General features: G+C 54.6%; 1 protein-coding gene across 1 annotated transcript in view; it reads right to left on the minus strand.

Moving 5' to 3' along the window:
- Window positions 1-1,370: 1,370 nt before the first annotated feature.
- The window catches only part of SPAG1 (sperm associated antigen 1), a 46,841-nt gene continuing 29,044 nt past the window's right edge, over window positions 1,371-19,167 (minus strand). The window contains exons 13-19 of the mRNA XM_055127350.1: window positions 15,335-15,487; window positions 13,613-13,779; window positions 8,808-8,940; window positions 6,540-6,666; window positions 4,234-4,400; window positions 2,864-3,197; window positions 1,371-2,355 (exon numbers count right to left, since the gene is read on the minus strand). Coding sequence (XP_054983325.1) covers window positions 2,188-2,355; window positions 2,864-3,197; window positions 4,234-4,400; window positions 6,540-6,666; window positions 8,808-8,940; window positions 13,613-13,779; window positions 15,335-15,487 — 1,249 coding nt within the window. The 3' untranslated portion in view covers window positions 1,371-2,187. The remainder of the gene's footprint in view (window positions 2,356-2,863; window positions 3,198-4,233; window positions 4,401-6,539; window positions 6,667-8,807; window positions 8,941-13,612; window positions 13,780-15,334; window positions 15,488-19,167) is intronic.

Genomic DNA, 19,167 nt, shown 5'->3' on the forward strand with positions numbered 1-19,167 from the left:
CTGCCTGAACCCCAACTCTTTTAGGTCCCTGATTGTTCTAACAAATGCTTTGTGATGGGGCTCTGTAACTCACAGACTGTGCTCACTCTCATCCCTTCTTCGTCTGCCTCTCCTACCCTGCCTGACTTCCTTTCCTGTGACTCACTTGTTCAGTCCTGCATTGACTCTTCCCCATTACATAGGCTCTGTATTCATCCTTTCACTCGCTGAATTCTTCAGCAAAGTTCATTCTGTTCATGTACTGAGGCTTCTGGTCAGGCCCCTGGGATTCTTCAAAACGACAATTGTCAGTTCTAGCTGTTGGGAATTACTGCTATCTTTTTTGGGTAACCATATTATTATTATTATTATTATTATTACTATTATTATTTTGCTTTTTGGGTTACACCCGGCGATGCACAGGGGTTACTCCTCACTCATGTACTCAGGAATTACCCCTGGCAGTGCTCGAGGGACCATATGGGATGCTGGGAATTGAACCCGGGTCGGCCGCATGCAAGGCAAACGCCCTACTCGCTGTGCTATCACTCCAGCCCCTGGGTAGCCGTATTATTATTGTTGTTGTTGTTCGGGGCCACATCCGGAGGTTCCAGGGCTTTGAGCCAGGGTCGGCCACATGTGGAGTAAGCACCTCACCTCCGGTACCAGGCCCCAGCTGACCTATTCTTCATGGTGCTTGTATTTCTGCGCTGATGCTGACTGGACAGAACTGTGTGCTCTTCTGGCTCCCTCTGGTGGCAGAAATCAGAACCTTTTTCTGTGTTTTCACGTCCACGCACCGGGCTGGCTGCAGGGGGCCACCAGGTGGTGCTGTGGCTCACTTATGACTCCTGCCCCTCCTCCCGGCCCACATTCACCTCCCCCCAGTCATCTTTCTAAGACTCATTTGCATGTGCTCGCTGCCATATCCAGAAACCTGCGTGAGAATTCGGCCACGGTGGCTGGAGGTTGGGGTAGCACTCAGGACACTAGAGGAGCCAGTAGAATCCGCAAGCGGGACACACCCACGTTGGAATGCACGTTGAGAATTCTTTTCTTTTTCCCAGAATTTATACTTTGTTTGGTCTTTTATGTTTGTGGGTCACATCCGGCACTGCTAAGGGCTTACTCCTGGCTCTGCACTCAGGGATCACTCCCAGCTGGGCTCAGGACCATAGGTGGTGCTAGGAATTGAACCCGGGCCGATCCGGGTTCAATCCCCGGCACCCAATATGGTCTCCCAAGCACTGCCAGAAGTAACCCTTCAGCATCGCTGGTTGTGACCCAAAAAACAAACAAACAAAGAATACTTATCCTTCATCTTCAAAAGAAAGTACTACAGAAAAATAAAACTGAATATGGACGACAGGAATAAATGACAGTAGAAATGATACAGGTCTTAATGTTTTATTAATTACTTTGAACTTGAACAGTTAGCCAAGGCGCCAAGTATGATAAAGACCTCCTCCCTTTCCCCTTTACAATGACGGGGGTGCATGTGCTTAAAGAGAAGAAGAAGAGGTAGCAGACATAGGAACTGTTTGGGGAGTACGTGAGGTGATGATTCAAACAGAAACCCGGGCTGAGTTCTTGCTTTTATTGCTTTGTTATTGCTCATACAAATAATGTAGAAGGGAAAGCAGTCTTTGAAAATCTAGTAATAATTGATAGAAGTTTTGACCATTTCTGTTCTTAATGATCACACAAGCTTCCATCTTAGAAAAGAATTCCTTTCTTTGCAGGGGCAGGGCCAGATACTGAAATAAACAAGTTTCTTTTATAATGCTAATAATCATAATTCAGTAATAATCTCATATTATAGACTTTAGTATTGCATTCACCTTAGCTGTAATACAGAATAAGATTTATATTTTTACCTTAGCAGGAAGTAAAGGAGGTATAATCATCTATGTTAATGATTTCCACTTTTAAACACATTTCTACCAGTCTTGAGGACCCCTTCCTAGCCCAAAGAAATGTAGTCAACAAAATTTTAACACGAGTCATTCAAACCAAGATGCAGCCCATAAATAAAAATGCATTTTAATTTTAGCAAGGCCCAAATACACTTATTAAATAGAAAGATATTAGTTCTGACACATAAGAAAATATTTACAATTAATAAAAAGCAGATTGTAGAATAGACATGTTCTCAGTATAAAAATAAGTAAAATCTTGTCTCCGCGCAATGCAGTTCTGGCCCCGCTGTCAGAGTGACTGGGACGCAGGGGTGCGGGGGGAAGGCGGGCAGTCATACTGCAGACTCAAGGCCTGCACCTCTTCCAGAGAGAAATGCGTGTTTGGTTTGGCCATGAGATCCTCGAACAGCTGTTCAATTTGTTCCTTCTGGGCCTTGCTGATAAGCGTCAATACCATCTGAAAGAGGGAAAACAGCAGAATGTCAAATAGAATGTTTAAAAAAGTAACAGGGCCGGAGCAATAGTACAGCGGGGAGGGCGTTTGCCTTGCATGCAGCCGACCCGGGTTCAATCTCTGGCATCCCATATCTCTGGCATCCCATATCCCATCAATTTCTGGCATCCCCAAGCACTGCCAGGAGTAATTCCTGAGTGCAGAGCCAGGAGTAACCCCTGAGCATTGCTGGGAGAGACCCAAAAACAAACAAACAAACAAAAAAATAGATTCCTTCCCCACCCCCAGTAAACGCCCCCAAAATAAATAAATTAAAAAATAAACAAAACCATCTGTTGATAAGCAATGTTTTCATGTGGGCTGGAGAGATGGTACGTGGGTAGGCACTTGCCTTAGTCATGGCCAACCCAGGTTTGACCCCTGGGCCCCGAAGCCACTGGGTAAGGCCCCGAAACTGTAGACTTTAGTAATGTCTATGAAAGTAATGAAATGAGCCGAGCCTGCTCCTTACCCTAAACCTCTCGACTCTGCTCAGATAGAAAAGGTGCCGGTACACCAGGGAAGGGTCTTCACTGAGGAGGCCGTTTCGCAGCGCCTGGACGAGCAGGAGGAACGTGTCTCCTTCCAGCTTGTTACTCAGCAGGGCGGGCAGGCGCTCGGGGTCAGTGGTGGACAGTAGGCGGGCGCAGGCGTCTGTGTCACCGCGGGCCCCGATGGCACTTAGGAGCTGGCCAAACTCGTAGGCATTGCTTGGCGTGGTGACGGGGAGTGGCTCCAAGGTCCCGGAGGGCCTGGGGCTCTTGCCCCCCTCCGGGGCGCTCCCGGGATCCTCTTCGGGCTCTTCACTCACCTTCACGAGGAAAAAAGAGTTACAGCATCCCCCAAGCAACAGACCAGTGAGCCAGTGATGGGAAGGACACGCAGAATGCAGGAAATGATGGGGTTTTTTTCCGTTTTTTTTTTTGGGGAGGGGGGCCACACCCAGCTATGCTCAGGGGTTACCCTGGCTCACACACTCAGAAATTACTCCTGGCGGTTCTCGGGGGACCATATGGGATGCTGGGAATCGAACCCGGGTTGGCCGCATGCAAGGCAAACGCCCTACCCGCTGTGCTATCGCTCCAGCCCGGGGAAATGGTGTTTGAACTCAGTTCTAAGTGGGAAACGTGCCGCTGGAAAGCACTGGAATGAGCCACAACACCCGAATCCTTCCAGGAAGGGAAGTATCGAAGTGTGTGTCATAAAGAATTCTCTCCTGGCTCCAGAAAAGGTGACCACAATCCATTGCTATAATTGTCCAGGACGAGGGTCTAATTGTCCATTTGCATGATTTTCTAGGACAATGGACGCAATACCTCAAACAACTTCATCCCTTTGCTCATGACAAACCTGACAACTTACTAATTTCTTCTCCCCTTTCTCAGAGCCGCGAACGTTCAGAGTTTGAGTTCTCTTCCAGCTCCACCTTCTCTCCTTCGCGGGCTGACACTCCCCAGCTTCCCTCACTACCAGCCTCGCGCTCCCCGAAGAGGCCCAGTGGGGCAGGACGAGGGGAGGGTCACCAGTCTCCCTCCCCAGGGCCCCCAAATCATTTCAGAGCCCTGAGCTGAAAGGGGGCTGAGATCTCTGAGGAGGCAGCTCTCGGGAGATGCAGAAAAGGGCCCGAGTCCACCCCCAGAGCCCAGCAACCTGTTCCCCGGGTCAGCCGGGAGCAAAGGTCGCCTCTGCTGCCAGGGGCACCGCAGGGCACCTCCATAATGCCCGCAGCAAAGCAACGCTTCCTTCTCGGTCACACTTGGCCCTCGCCCGGCAGGCCTAGCACAGGCGCCAGGAGCAAGCCCCCTCGCGAGCGGAGCCCCGGATGCCACCGACGCGCCCAGCACCTCTTGGATCTCGATCTTCCGTCTCTCCTTGTCCTTGCCGGAGGGAGCGGGCACCGCCGCCGCTTGCAGGAGTCCAGTGACCTCTTCCAGCTCCGTCCGGGCCTCGGCGATGCTGGCGTCCAGCTGCAGAACTTGGCGGAGGTCGTTCAGGCTCTGCTGGTAGTTCTGCAGGGAGAAAGGCGGGGTGGAGCTGAGCAGGGCCACGAGCCCCAACCCAGCAAAGCCTGGAGGGAAGGCGGCGTGCTGGGCCCGGGAGAGGCCATCCAGTCCATCACCGTGACCTTCACGGGGCCTCCTGACCGGGGGCCGTCGGTCTGCTCCAACGCTGGACGGAAGAACAACCCGGCCCCAGCACCCACTGGTTTCCGCTTCCCCACGGGGTGTCTCCCCGCACCCGCTCTGAGCTGCGGCATTTTTCTTTTCTATTTATTTTGACTGGGGGTGGGGGCACCACCCAGCAAGGCTTGGCGGGGCCACGTGTGGTGTAGGGGACCGAGCCCAAGTGGGCAGTGTGCAAGGCCGCTCCCCCACCCGCTTACTACCCCGCCTGCTCTACTGCCTGCTCGGGTCCCGCTTTGCTTTTTCTTTTTCTTTTTTTTTTTTTTTTTGCTTCTTTTAATGTTTAAAATTCCTATTCTGTGGTTCATTATGATGCTGGAAATGATGGTTTCTGATGCACAAGACTCCAGCACCCCCCGCCTGGCAACCCCCCCCTTCCTCCCCCAGGGACCCGCTTCGGTTTTTAACCTCCATGAGGAGAGAATGGAGCTCCTGGCCATCTCAGACTAAAATCCCAGGGAGTTCACAGGCCCCAGGGTCCATTCCCGGCACCGCAGTGTCCCCCAAGCACCGAGCCAGGTGTGGGCCCCCCAACAGAGAAACTTTGCTTCCCAAAACCTTTCCTGGCTGTAGATGACACTTACCCTTTGCTCTGCACAAAGGCAGTGGCCGCAGCTGGCCCCTACAGCTGGCCCCTACAGCTGGCCCTAAGGAGGAGCAGCAGGGAGGAAGCAGCCACGCCCACAGCTGCACCCGACGAAGCCCGAGACGCCCACACCGTGAACCTGCTCACACACGGCTCAGACCTGGGGCCGGGAGGTGGGGCTAGGTCTGGAAACCCCCGGAGGACGGACTGCAATGCCCCCCAACCCCTGGGCAATGTCCGCTAGGCGGCTTGTGCCCCAGATCTCTGGGCCCCTCACCCAGCCCGCAGTGTCACAGCAAGCAGAGAGCTAGTGTGGCCGTTCCCCCTCCGCCCTAGAAACTGCCCCCGTCCTAGAAACGCACGCATGGTCCCAATGAAAGAGGAAGAAACGGAGGCACCCAGAGGGACCCTGAAGTGGGTGGGCATTCAGCCGGGGCTGCAGGGGGTGCTCGGGAAGTGGGGGGCATAGGCTGGAGGCCTCCAGGGCAATTGGTCTGTTCTCTCTCTCTCTTTCTCTCTCTCTCTCTCTCTCACACACACACACACACACACACACACACACACACACACACGGGTCTGGGGGGTCAGAGGAGCCAGAAGGAGACAGGAAATGTTCTAAATGGCAGGACACAACCATGGGCGGGCTGGTGCAGATGGCTCCAGCTGAGTGCCATACAGCACGGGGTCCCTGGGCGGATGGGCAGGAAGCTTCTGGACGTCTTGGTGATTTTGTACACACACACACACACACACACACACACAGAAGCAAGTAGGACCGCCTCTAACAAGCTTCTGCACACTAACAGAGATCGTCAACACAATGAAAAGCTCCTTGTGGGGTGGAGAATAATACGCTCTGTATATGATGCAGAGCCAACATCGAAAATCTGAATAAACTCACACAACACAACAGCAAAAAACAAACAAACAACCACCAACAAAGAAGACTAGCACCCTAACATAAAAATGGGCCAAGATCAGAGCCATAGTACAGCGGTGGGCGCTTGCCTTGCACAAAGCCCACCTGGGTTTGCTCCCCAGCATCTCATATGGTCCCCCCAGCCTGCCAGGAGTGACCTCTGAGCACAGAGCCAGGAGTCGGCCCAGGGCACCACTGGGGAAGATCCAGAGGCCATTACTCGTCACACCGACCCCCCGCCAGTGTGAGGGTCAGAGCACTGCATTCCCGACAGGCGAGGTCTCTCCACCAGCTTCCAGGGCCTCACCCCTGCTTCCAAGGACAGATGTGCCCCCACAGCCTCGAGGGGCCGGTGTGCCCACCCTTAGTGCAGGTGCTCAGAGGGCCTGGGGCAGGTCCCCATTCTCAGCCCCTCCCTCCCAGGCTCCCTCACCCCCTGTGGCCCGAGGGGCGGCCTCACCTGCAGGCCCTTGTGGGCCAGGGCCCGGCGGTAGAGAGCTTTCACGTTGGCCGCCTCCAGCTGCAGCGCCCGCGAGCAGTCCTGCTCCGCCTCCACACAGCGGCCCAGCTTCAGGTAGCACAGCGCCCTGGGCGGGGGGCAGCGGCCATCAGGGGCCCGGGAAACGCACAGGCCTCGCGCCCTGGCTCCCATGGGCTCTGAGACCACAGACCCCCCACGGGCTCCCACGGGCTCCCACAGGCTCCCAGCCCACAGGCCTGACACTCCCCACCCACCCACCCACATGCACACGTGCCAGCAGCCGGGGCACTCGGGCAGGCAGCAGACACAGCGAGATGCGGGGGTATGGGGGGCACACCGGGAGGGCTCAGACCTGGCGGGTGTCGAGACGGAGGAGCGCCCGGGAACAGTCCCAGAAGTGAGTTACTGAGGCGCAGAGAGTGGGAGGAGGAGTGGCGGGGGCTCCGGGGTGAGGGGCGGAAGGGAGAGGAGGGGTGAGTGTGGGGGAGGGGAGAAGGGAAGGTCTGTGAGCAGAAGCACGAGGGGCTGTGCCATGGCCAGAGAGGGGCTTGCCCCCAAGCTAGTCCCCTAGGAGGCTGTGCAGCAGGGCTCGCCCTCCGTGGTCCAGAAGGATCGCCCAGTGACCACTGGGAGAAGGAACCAGCGGGTCCAGAGGGTGCAAAGGGTGGGAAAGCGGCACGGAGCTCAAGGTGCAGGGGCAGGGCGGGCTGGTGGGCAGAGAACAGCTCACATGGGGAACTCAGGAGGGGCTTCTGCAGGGACAGACGGGAGCCCACAGCAAGTGTGGGGCCGGGGGTGGGCCGGGAAAGGGTGTGCCTCGGTCTGCAGCTCAGAGGAGAGGTTGGGGAAGCGAACACCAAAGGGGGTCTGTGAAGTTGAAAAGAGAGTAGAGCAAAGGAGGGGGCCAACAGAACCCCAGAAAAATGAGCACTGGGGACTGCAGGGCCACCAGCAACCAGTCCAGACACGGAGAGAAGGAGAGAAACAGTGAGAGTACAGCAAGTAGGGCACTTGCCTTGCACATGCCCTACCTGGACCAATCCCCAACATCACCTGTGTTCCCTCAAGCAATGCCAGGAGTGATCCCTGAGCACTGAGCCAGGAATAAGTCCTGAGCACCTCAAGGTGTACTCACCCCACCCCCCAAAATAAAACAAAACCAATAAAACTTTGTTGGAACAATCTACTTATGAAAAGTAACACTGACAGTATTCTAAATCACGGTACCACAATAATAAAAAATAAGGGGGACAAAATCCCAAATTAAAAAAAAAGAGAATTCATTTGATGGGCCTGGTGGCAAAATATTACATGAGATAGTCGGCAGCCTGCCTCGTGAGCTGGGGGAGGAGGCAGCTGGGATAGAGAAGGAGGGATCACTAAGTCAGTGATAGTTGGAGGGATTGCCGGGGATGGGAGATGTGTGCTGAAAGTAGATAAAGGACCAAACAGGATGGCCTCTCAGTATCTGCATTGTAAACTATAATGGCCAAAAGTAGAGAGAGAGTATGGGGGGAATTGTCTGCCATAGAGGCGGGGGGGGGGGGGGGGAGTGGGAAAGAGGGGGAATACTAAGGAGACTGGTGGTGGGGAATGTGCACTGGTGGAGGGATGGCTCTTCAATCATTGTATGATTGTAACTCAAACACGAAGAGGCTTGTAATTGTATCTCACAGTGATTCAATTATATACATATATGTATATACATATATAAATATATATATATATATATATATATAATTACATGGGCTGGAGCAATAGCACAGCGGGTAGGGCGTCTGCCTTGCAAGTAGCCTCCCCGATTTGATCCCCGCATCCCTTATAGTTCCCAGGAGTAATTCCTGAGTGCTGAGCGCTGAGCATCACCAGGGGTGGCCCCAAACCCAAAAACAAATAAATAAAATCCTTTTAAAAAATAAAATAAAAATCAAAGGAAATTTATCATCTGATCAAATAGCTCCATCCACCTGTCCCCCTATGAGTCGGCTGCAGTGAGCCCAGGTGGACAGACGCATGGCAGCCTGCAGGAACCACAAGAAATGAACCCTCTGGCCTCCTGCCCCTCACTCCACCCCACCCCTGCACGATTTCCAGTCTCTCCAGAGCCCCAGACTGGGCCTGGGACCCTGTGGGAAAGAGTCTTTGGACAACCTGCTACACAGTAACTGGGGGGGCTGGGGGGAACTTAAGCAATGAATGAATCTGCATTTTTGTCTAAAATGTGAATGAACATAGAAACAAACTTGCCTGTTTGTATAAATGGCGCATTCTTTGTCATTAATCTTTAAGCAGGCACTGTACTTGCTGATAGCATCCGTATAGTTTTTATCCTTTACACACTGGTTTCCTTCCTCCTTAAGGGTCTTAAACAGGTTTTCATCTATGAAGCAAAGTAATAATGATGATGATGATAATTCATGAGAAGCAGCCTTCGTATCAGCACCTGTACCGTCGCGATTACTTCTGTAAGGAAATCTTCCATTACAAATTAACTTGACCGCACATGGCACAGAGCTAAAGTCTAAAAGGAACAGAACTTTGTGCACAAGCGAAGAGATAAGGTCATCATAAAGATGACGACACAACTCTCTGGACAATATACTTCCAAATGAGAAAATAGGAAACCCGTGATTGTGTAACCATACCTGTGAGTCCAGGAGACAAATACTCTCTGTTTGCTTAACATCTCTTGTGAAACCACCACCCTTTATTATTGGTTTTGGATCACATCTGGCAGCGCTCAGGGCTGACTCCTGGCCCTCTCTGTGCTCAGGGATCACTCCAAGTGCGCTCGGGGGACCTTATGGGGTCCTGGGAATCGAACCCAGGTCAGCCCCATACAAGCTAAGCGCCCTCCCCGATGTACCATGGCTCCAGCCCCCAACCACCCTTTAAAGCTGGCGGTGGTGCCTTGATTGCTTGCTTCCAAATCACAGCCAGCCCTGATTTAGTCCCTGGCACCGGGTACGGTCCCCCAGCTCCACCAAAAGCGATCCCTGAGTGCAGACAGGAGCTAAGTGGCAGGGCGTGGCCCCCAATTAAGCACACAAGTAAAGCTGGCAGCAGACACAGGTCCAGCGAACCACGTTTCCCTGGAAACATCACACCTCCTCCACTTTGCACTCCTGCGGGCTGGGTAAAGCAAACCCCAACAGAGCCTCACGCTTGCGGGTCAGTCCCTTGCTTTTCTCATCTGCACACTCAAGCCCTCTGTGGAATTTATTAGGGCTGAGAGCCAAAGAACTCAGTGAACCGCATTCTGATGGTGCAGGGCTGGGAGGGTGGGAGCAGGGGGTGGGCAGGAGGGGCTTTATCCTCCTAGGAAGCAAGGCGGGAGATGGTACAGTGGGTAGGCTGCCGATCCTGATTCAAATCTCAGCACTACATATGACCCCTCAAGCACCGCCAGGAGTGACCCTTGAGCACAGGGCCGGGAGTAAGCCCAGAACTGCGGCAGTACAGCAGGGAAAGCGCGTGGCTGACCCAGGTTAGATCCCTAAGCTCCTCCAGCAGTGGACACAGTAGGGTGGAACCCCAAAAAACAAAAGCAAGAAGGGGCATGTGACTTCACAGAAGCCCACAGACTGAAAGGGTCAAAAGGCCAGGGAGGGCCCGGGAGGCCACTGGGCAGAGCAGACATGCCCACCCCAGGGTGGGGTCCTGCATTCCATCCAGCACTACAGGTGTTGGAATATTTCCTCTTTTCCAGCTGCCTTCTGGAGTTTTGTCACAGAAACCTTTTGTCACAGAAATCTAGCTGATCTTTGACCCGGAAGTACTTAGGTGCTAGCCAGGCTTGACTTGACATTGTAGATTCCAGGCTCTGGCCCAGCCTGGTCTTTGGGATGTAAATTTCAGGTGCTGTCTAGTTTGTAATTGACATGTAGATTTCTTGCTGCAGCCCAGCCCGGTCTTTGGGATGTAAATCCGAGTGCTTTCAGCCCAATGAAGGCTTCGGTTTTGGTTTTGTATCTTCTTTCCGGGGGGCCTAGATTAACGGCCTGCAGATACAAGAGAATTATGTTGCCTCAAAGTTCTTCCTGTAAGATCTTTTGGTGCCTTTGGTGAAGTCAATGTATTGGGCCCTTTGGAAGGGCCATGATCAATAAAAGGGGTTCAGAGAGAAGGTGAGGGGCGGAAAGTGTATAGAGGACAGAGAGTGTATAGAGGGAAGATTGCAAGTGAGACCAACCATCATGGCTCCGTTCCTTCCTCCGCCTGCCTCGTCATCGCCATCAACCTCCCTGGGGTGGGGGAAGCGGCCGGAGGCTACCGAACTCGGGTGGCGGGAGAGACAGCTGCTGCCCTAAGCCCTGTGCCTGGCTCGGTGCGGTGAGGCATCCCTTCCCTCGCCCGCGCCTTTTCTTTTTATTTTTATACAACAGGGAAAACAAAGCGGAGGCCTTCAATAAACGCAACAGACTCCGCTAACTGCGGGCAAGGGCCGACCCTGCTCCACTCCTGGCTCTGGCAGAGCCGAGTCCGGGAGCAAAGGCTGAGTTCAGAACCTGCCAGAAGCCTTCTGGGCGCGTGAAAACATGCCCCAGGGTTTAAGCGGACAAAAGTTTCCTATCACTTGCAACCAACGTCTAACACCGCCTGAGACCTCGGTACACACTCCGCCCTGGGGAGGGACTGGTAATAACAGCCAGAAGCCACATCCCGTGGTGTTGGGAGTCTGCTCCCAGCAAACCCAGACTCGTGCGGTGCTGGGCATCAAACCAGGGCCAGCCACGTGCAAGGTAAAGGCCTGAACCTCTGTATCCTCTCTCTGGGCCCAAATATCTGTTTCTTGAAGTGCTAAATACATCTCGAAATTTTACAATTTCAAAACTTTCTGATGGGCTGAAGCTGTACAACAATCATAGAATGCAAACACTAACCATATGTGTCCCTCGGAACAAATGGTATGAAAGAAGTAGTTTTTTGTTTGTTTTCATTTGGGGCCTACACCTGGCGGTGCTCAGGACTTACTCCTGGCTCTGTGCTCAGGGATCACTCCTGGCAGTTTGGGAAAACCATATTGGGTGCGGGGTACCAAACCCAGATCGGCCACGTGTAAGGCAAGTGCCCTACCCACTCTACTGTCTGTCTCCAAGAACTAAATTTTCCATCTTTTTTCAGTGCTAGAACCCCATACTATCTCTTCAGCCCTCATCTTTTATTTTGAATCAGAGTCAAAGCATTTTCTTCCTCATGTCTCCTGTTTCATAAGATCTCACAAAGTGTGGTCAAATGACGACCCCCTGAATCTGAGTATATAAGCCCTAGAAGAGAATTACTACAGAGGAATTTTCTTCTTTGGAACGGGAGGGGAAATTTTCCTAGACAGGAAGAGCAGCTGACAGTCAGGGCTGTGCTTTGTCACCCCGGCGCCCTGCGTGGCCTTTACAGGCATTTCGGTAACTACAAGAACAAAGGAACAATAACCCTGAGTCATGCTTGGGGTCCCGGGTGGCTGGAGAGATGGGACAGGGTGAGGGCCTGGCCTCGCCTGCAGCCGGCCCTGGTTCAATCCCCAGCAGCCCAGAGGCAGTCCTGGAAACCCCCAAAACCTGGGTGAAGCCCAGCACTGCAACTGAGGACTCACAGTGAACCTCCAGCCAGAAGTCAGTCTGTCTGTCTCTCTCTCCTCTCTGCTGTTTCTTCTTTGTTTTTTGGGTCACATACAGCAGTGCTGAGGGGTTACTCCTGGCTGGGAGCTCAGGAATCACTCCTGGCGGTGCTCGGGGCACCATATAGGATGCCGGGGATTGAACCCAGATCAGCCGCATGCAAGGCAAACGCCCCCCCACTGTGCTATCGTTCGGGCCCCTCTCTTCTCTTCTTTCTCTCTCTTTTTAATCTCTCTCCTTTTTCTCTCTCTCCCCTCTCTCTCTCTCTCTCTCTCTCCTTCTTCTCTCTCTGTCCTCTCTCCCCCCGTCTCTCTCTGTCCTCTCTCTCTCTCTCCTCTCTCATTCCTCTCTTTCTCTCTCTCCCCCTCTCTCCCTCTCTGCCCCTCCCCCATAAGGGTACCAGAGATTCAACCTGGCCAGGTCTGGCCGTGAGCAAGACAGGCACCATCCCCGCTGTGCAATCACTCTGACCCCTGCAGAGGGTCCTTGCTGATTCTTTCTCTGCAACAGGATACCTTGTCTTCAGAAATTCTGGAACCCCAGAGCTCATTCCGGGGACCCTTGCAGAGAGCTAAGCTGGAGCAAGGATCCTTCCACAGGCTTCAGAGCTGACCAGAGAGGGCAGCCAAGAGGCAGGACTTGCTAAGATTCTTGCCTAGTATGTGGCCGAACCCAGTTCCCCAGCACCGCAGAGCCCCCAGGAGCACCTCCCGGCAGTCCTGGGGTAAGGAGTGAGCCCTAAGCACCACCAGATGTGGCCCCCTACCAAAATGAGATAGAGCTATAAGGCAGGAGGGAGTATCTGCTGGATGTTTACATGAGAGAGAGAGAAAGAGAAAGAGATAGAGAGAGAGAGGGAGAGAAAGAGAGTGAGGGAGAGAGAGGAGGAAGAGAGAGAGAGAGAGAGAGAGCCTCTACACTCAATCTCTTCCTCTTCAAGGCCTCACTACCTCACTACCTCAACTTTCCTGGGTGCTGGGCTGGAGGTGCCCCCAGTCAGATACCCCTCTGTTCCTGAGAACAAGGTCTTGAGTCTTCTTGCCGCTCCCCCCTGGCTCCAGGAACCTGGGGACACTGGGGACAGGAGGCAACTTCAGAAGACTCTGCAGGGGCCGGAGCGATAGCACAGCGGGGAGGGCATTTGCCTTGCATGTGGCCAAACCGGGTTTGATTTCCAGCATCCCATATGGTCCCCCGAGCACCGCCAGGAGTAATTCCTGAGTTCAGCGCCAGGAGGAACCCTGGAGCATCACCGGGTGTGACCCCCCCCCAAAAAAAATACCAGAAAAACAGAAGACCTGGAACTGGGGGGCCAATAGGATGTCACATAGCTCAGAACCATGCCTGAGTTCCTGGCAGCCCTGCTGGACAGTGGATGCCCCCCCCCCCCGACTCAGACCGCCCCGGAAGGGGGCAGACTTGGACCCGGGGACTCACCTGGGCCACTGCCCGAACAAGGGCTGTGGGACTTTGCAGCCTGGTCCGGGGACGGCGCTGGGACAGGCTGCCAGGCCCGCACCTGGGCCGACGTGGGCACCACGGGAATGGGTGGCAGCTTCTCCCGCCAGCCCGACCCGTCCAGATCGATCAAAATTCTCGTTATTCTGTGAAGAAAACAAGCACCCGACGGGTCACCTGATGTGCTCTTTCTCTTGCTGCAGATCTTGTGGAGAGGCGAGTCTGCAAAAGCTGTGACTGACCAAGAAACCCTACGTTCTTGGATGACTCGTGTCCACGTCCACGGTCTCTGAAGAGCTGGCCTAGGGGCCGGGGACAGCACAGCGGGGAGGGCACCACCACTTTGGACCAAGGTGGTCAACCCAGGTTCTATCCCCACCACCCCACATGGTCCCCTGGAGCACCACCGGGAGCAATAGCACAGCAGGGAGGGCATTTGCCTTGCACGCGGCCGACCTGGGTTTGATTCCCAGCATCCCATATGGTCCCCTGAGCACCGCCACAAGTAATTCCTGAGTGCAGAGCCAGGAGTAACCCCTGTGCATTGCTGGGTGTGACCCAAAAAGCAAAAAAAAAAAAAAAAAAAGGAAACAGCCCTGACAGTGCTGGGGTGAAGGCGCCAGCCCTGCACGCAGCCAGCCCTGGAGCACAGCCCGCCCTGCTTCAGCCCACCCTGACGAGGGCCCCTGGGACCAGAGGGCACTGTCTGTTCTTGGCGAAGATCCCCCCAAGTGCAGTGCTCTGGGGGCTCCAGGACGCCCCCCATTTCCCCACACACTGTGCGGACAGTGGTGGGATTCAGCTGTGGAGGACAAACCCTCGAAAGCCTTCCACTCCAGACAAACACTGGGGAGCACTGCACAGCTAAAGACACTCATTCTCCCCACACTGTGCCCCGGAAGCCACTCAGGGACGCTGACAATGCTGACCCCTACCCCCTCTCACTCAGGGGGACACTGCTCATGCTCTAAAGCACACGGGGCCCCTCTTCCCGCTGCGTGCAGTTCCTCATCAGAGCAAGGGTTCACTTCCAGCGAGAGAGATCCCCAAAGACCTAGCAGCCTCCGCGAAGGGTAGGAACTGCCGGACGCCCTGGGCAGAAGTGGACAGAGGAGGGCGATGACCATCTGCAAGCCTCGAGCTCTGGGGATGGGGGAGCACAGAGTGGTGGGAGGGAAGAGGCCGTCTTGTGCCCCCGGGCCTTTGCAGGGACATTCCTGGGACCTTTCTATAATCCGTCTCCAGCTCCCAGGCCAGTCCAGACCCCTTCCCACACACGCTGAGGTTTACAGAGGCGGGAAGGAGCGCCCGCACTCTGATTATCGGGGCCGTTTTCAAAAGAAAACGAAAAAGGAAAAAGAAAGAGAAAAGCCTCATGGAAAGGTATGACCTGCACCAGGAAGCACATTTAAGAGTGCAGGGGGGTGATGGCAAATGTGTGACGTTAGAAACGGTGCAGCGGGCTGGGAGATGGCGTGGTGCGGAGGGTATTTGCCTCCCCACCGTATTTGCAGACGGCCAACCCAGGCTCGGTCCCCAGAGCCACAAATGGTTCCCTGACCACTGCCAGGAGTGGCCCAAACACTTAAAAAAAATTTCAATGGAAACGAGGACAGAGGGAAGTGCCCGGTGTGGAGTCGGGGAGCGATGAACTGGATCCCCGTTTTGGCCACCAGCCCGGCTGGGGGGACCTGCTGGCACCTGTTAACACTGTCGCTGGCCGTCTGGATCCCGCAGTCCACCTGTAAGACGGTTTTATAATCCACGTATGCATCCCTGTACCGCTCCAACGCCTCGTAAGCCAGCGCACGCCGCAGCAGAGGTTTCACGGAGAAGGGGCGAAGTTCCAGAGCCCTGAGGGGGGAAAAATGGAAATTATGACACAGAAAATGGTGCTACTGCTGGGCTGGAGTGATAGGACGGTGGGGAGGGTGCTTGACTTGCACGCGGCTGGCCTAAGTTCGACCCCAGCATCCCTAAGTACCACAGGGTGTGATTCCTAGGTGAGCATCGCCAGGTGCACCCCTACCTCCCTAAACAACACACTAAACTAAACTAAAGCACAAATACCCTAAACCAGGAAATTATGCTACTGAGGGGGGCCAGGTGGCGAGGGGGTTGGCAGGGATTCAGTGCTGGGGTTCACGACTGGCTGCAGCTGGGGCTCAGCACGGCCCGAGGCCACCGGGGCCACCAGGGATGCTCAAGGGCGCCACGGGGCGAGGCGCAGAACTCAGGGTCTCTGGAGGTAAGACACACTCCAATCCCTGGAGCCAGCCATCTTTCCAGCCTTGGAAAAATGCTTCTTTTAAGGGTGGGAGTGCTGGGCTCTTCCAGGCAGTGCCCGGGAGGTTCGGGGGCCCCACTGGGATTTTAGCACAAGGGCCCGAGGACGCGGTGCTGAGGGTCCCCGGGGCCACCCTGGAATCAAAGCCAGGTTCTACTCCTGGGAAAGTGCTCTCTGACCTGTCCTGGACGGATGCTCACACCCATGCTGACCTGCTACTTCCCAGAGGGCCTGGGAACCCCAGAGAGGCAGAGGAAGCCCCGCTCTCAACTGTCCAGCGCCTGGGCGCCCCTGCGAGGCCTGACCCCGCCACCACCACAGCGCCCAGACCAGGGTAGCATCAGCAAGCGGCCCTCGCACAGTCTCCGGGCTCAGCTCCTGGGGGCTCAAGCCACAGTGCAGAGTCCTTCCCTGCCTGCTCCATCCTGCTCAGGACGAAGGCACAGCACCCAGAGACGGCAGGGCCAATGATGACAGTGACTGGACCCTCCGGGGTCCTCCCTGGAGCTCCCCCTCTGAGCTCGGCCTCCAGCGTTCACCGCCACCTTGACCCTGACCAAGCCCCAGGCTTCATGCGCCTTCGCCACCCTCCGCCAGTTCCAAGCCCTACCGTGCCCAGTAACCCGCAGGCCCCTCGGGCCCCCCTCAGCTGCCGGCAGCCCGCCTTGCTGGCCATAGGGGCAGTCAAGGAACAGCCCACCTGCCACAGACAGCTGGTCCTTAGTGACCGAGGCCCCGGGAAGGGAAGGCCTCTGCCTGCCACAGGCCCCACCCAACAGGGGGCCCCCAGCCCCCCCGCAAACACCTCTGGAACAAGCCTTCGGGACAGACGGATGGAGGGAAAGACACCCCAATATGCATTATATCACACACACCCTATACCACACATGCTCCACACACATGCAAGCTACACACAAGCTACACAGACGCCACACACTCCCCTCATAGGAACCACATACATTCCAAAGACACCACACACCTGGCACACATACACCACACTGTCACTGTATGTGTGACAGTAATCACACATACACACACACACACCACAGTAACCACAAATATACTACACACACCACACAATGACCACAGCTCACACCACCACACATACATCACACATATCCCCCAGTAATCTCACACACACACACAACACCACACATAACCCCCCCTACACACACACACAATAACCACACATAACTACACACACACCACACAGTGACCGTATCCCACACTCACCACACACACACTCCCCATGCAGTAGGCCCAGGAACCCAGACTGCCCACATACACAATAAAGTGACTGAGTCACTGGCCGGCTCCGTGCCTCCTGCCTTGTCATACTCCAGAGCCCTGGGCTGTGGCTCCAAACTCTGCACCACTTGTGCTCGCCTGAAAATTTCCTTAATCCTGATCTGTCTCATTTCTCTAAAAATGACCAATTTTTCTCTACCAAGGTGTCAGGATTGGGGTGGTCTGATGGTCTTCTTCTGTGCTGTACTGGGATCTAACACGGTTTCTCTGTGAATGGGTATGGATTGCGCTTGTAACCAGTAAGGGTTATTTAAAGAATAATTATACACCGGGGTCAGAAAGATGACCCCGGATCTAAGCATCTGCATTGCACACCACTGGCCGCAGTGGGATCCTGGCACTGCACATGGTGCCCAGAGCACTGCCAGGGGTGATTCCTGAGCACAGAGCCAGGAGGAACCCCTGAGCTCAAACTGTCCCAATCTAGAAATAACAAAAAACAAAAAAATAACAAAACTCAACTTTAGGGTTTAGACCACCCAAAAAGATTTTCTGACAGACAGGAGAAGAAAAGCTTAAGCTTGTTTTTCACTGTCTCATCATAAACAATAAATTATGAGAATGAAAGGTAATTTCTTCAACAATGGTTCAAAACATTTGGAACCTAAAAAGGTTTAAACTTTTGCACAAGCACCGTGAGCTGTTTTCCTGTCTCTCCTGAAACATGAAACTGTGCCGACGGCCCCCAGCCCCTTGCATCCCCTCAGCACCCCACCCCCAGAGAGGCCCTGGGGTAACATCTTGGGGTGCCGCAGAGCAGCCTTGGGAAGTGAGACGCTGAAATGCAATCCACTCCTCTAGAGCATGAAAGGTTGCTTTCCCCAGTCCACAGAAGGTCCCCAGAGGTCCCAGGTACCCCCGAGGTCCCAGGTCCCCAGAGGTCCTGATTTTCAAAGTCACCTCTCTGCCACCCCCAGACTTTTTCACTGTAGGACTCTGGCTAGCACCATCGGCACTCGAGACCCTGGACACAGGTCTTGTGTTTTCCCGGTGAGTTTTAGCCAGGACACACACCGAGACGGGGCTGAGAAGGGGGTTCCGGGAGCTGTCCAAAAACCGCAAGAGCCCACCCCAGAGTATCAGGGTTTCCGGATGTGGTCCAAAAGCAAATAGACACACACACACACACACACACACACACACACACACACACACACACCATCCCAGCCACGTTAATAGACACACACACACACACACACACACACACACACACACACACACACACACACACACACACACACACACCATCCCAGCCACGTTAGTGCTGACCACTGCAGCTGGGTCCTGCAGGGCCGTCAGACATGACCCCGTTTCACTGAGCCCAGCCGCTCATCGTGGCTGTGCCAGGAATGGCGACTTGGGGTCTGAGCATCCTCAGCCTTCCACTGGGACCCACTCACAGGGCTGGCATCCTGGGCCTGGAACTCGGGATCTAACCCACAGCCCAGCTCCCCCCTGCACAGGCCTCCCCAGGGCAACCCCCCACCCCGCCCCGCCAACAGATACCCCACTGCGGACTTCCTCCTAGGTCTGCACTGAAATACAAAGGGATTCTGGCAAGGAAGCACCTGCCCTTGCCATCTTAGACCATCTCACTGAGGACCAAGAAAGCCGGCGGCAGGGGCAGGCAGGGGGAGGGGGTCATGCATGAACGAGGGACAGCAGAGCTAGAGCCTGGTACCCACACAGGCACCTGCCCAAGGGCCAGGTATCCGCAGTGCGCCTTAACAAATGGCTCTTCTTTGCAGGGGTGGGGGGGGGAGCCCGAATGTGCTGCCTTGCCAACTTTCACAGGAGAAGGACTTCAACTAGGGCAGATTCCCGGCTACAATCTGGACTTGGCAAAATCCTGACAACTGGAACAGTGAGCAGGAGTGAGTCAACATTATCCGAGCCCTGGCTTCTGGGCTGAGCTCGAGTAAATATAAGTATTTGTCTT

Source organism: Sorex araneus, chromosome 2, assembly GCF_027595985.1.
Source record: "Sorex araneus isolate mSorAra2 chromosome 2, mSorAra2.pri, whole genome shotgun sequence".
Taxonomy (NCBI): Eukaryota; Metazoa; Chordata; class Mammalia; order Eulipotyphla; family Soricidae; genus Sorex; species Sorex araneus.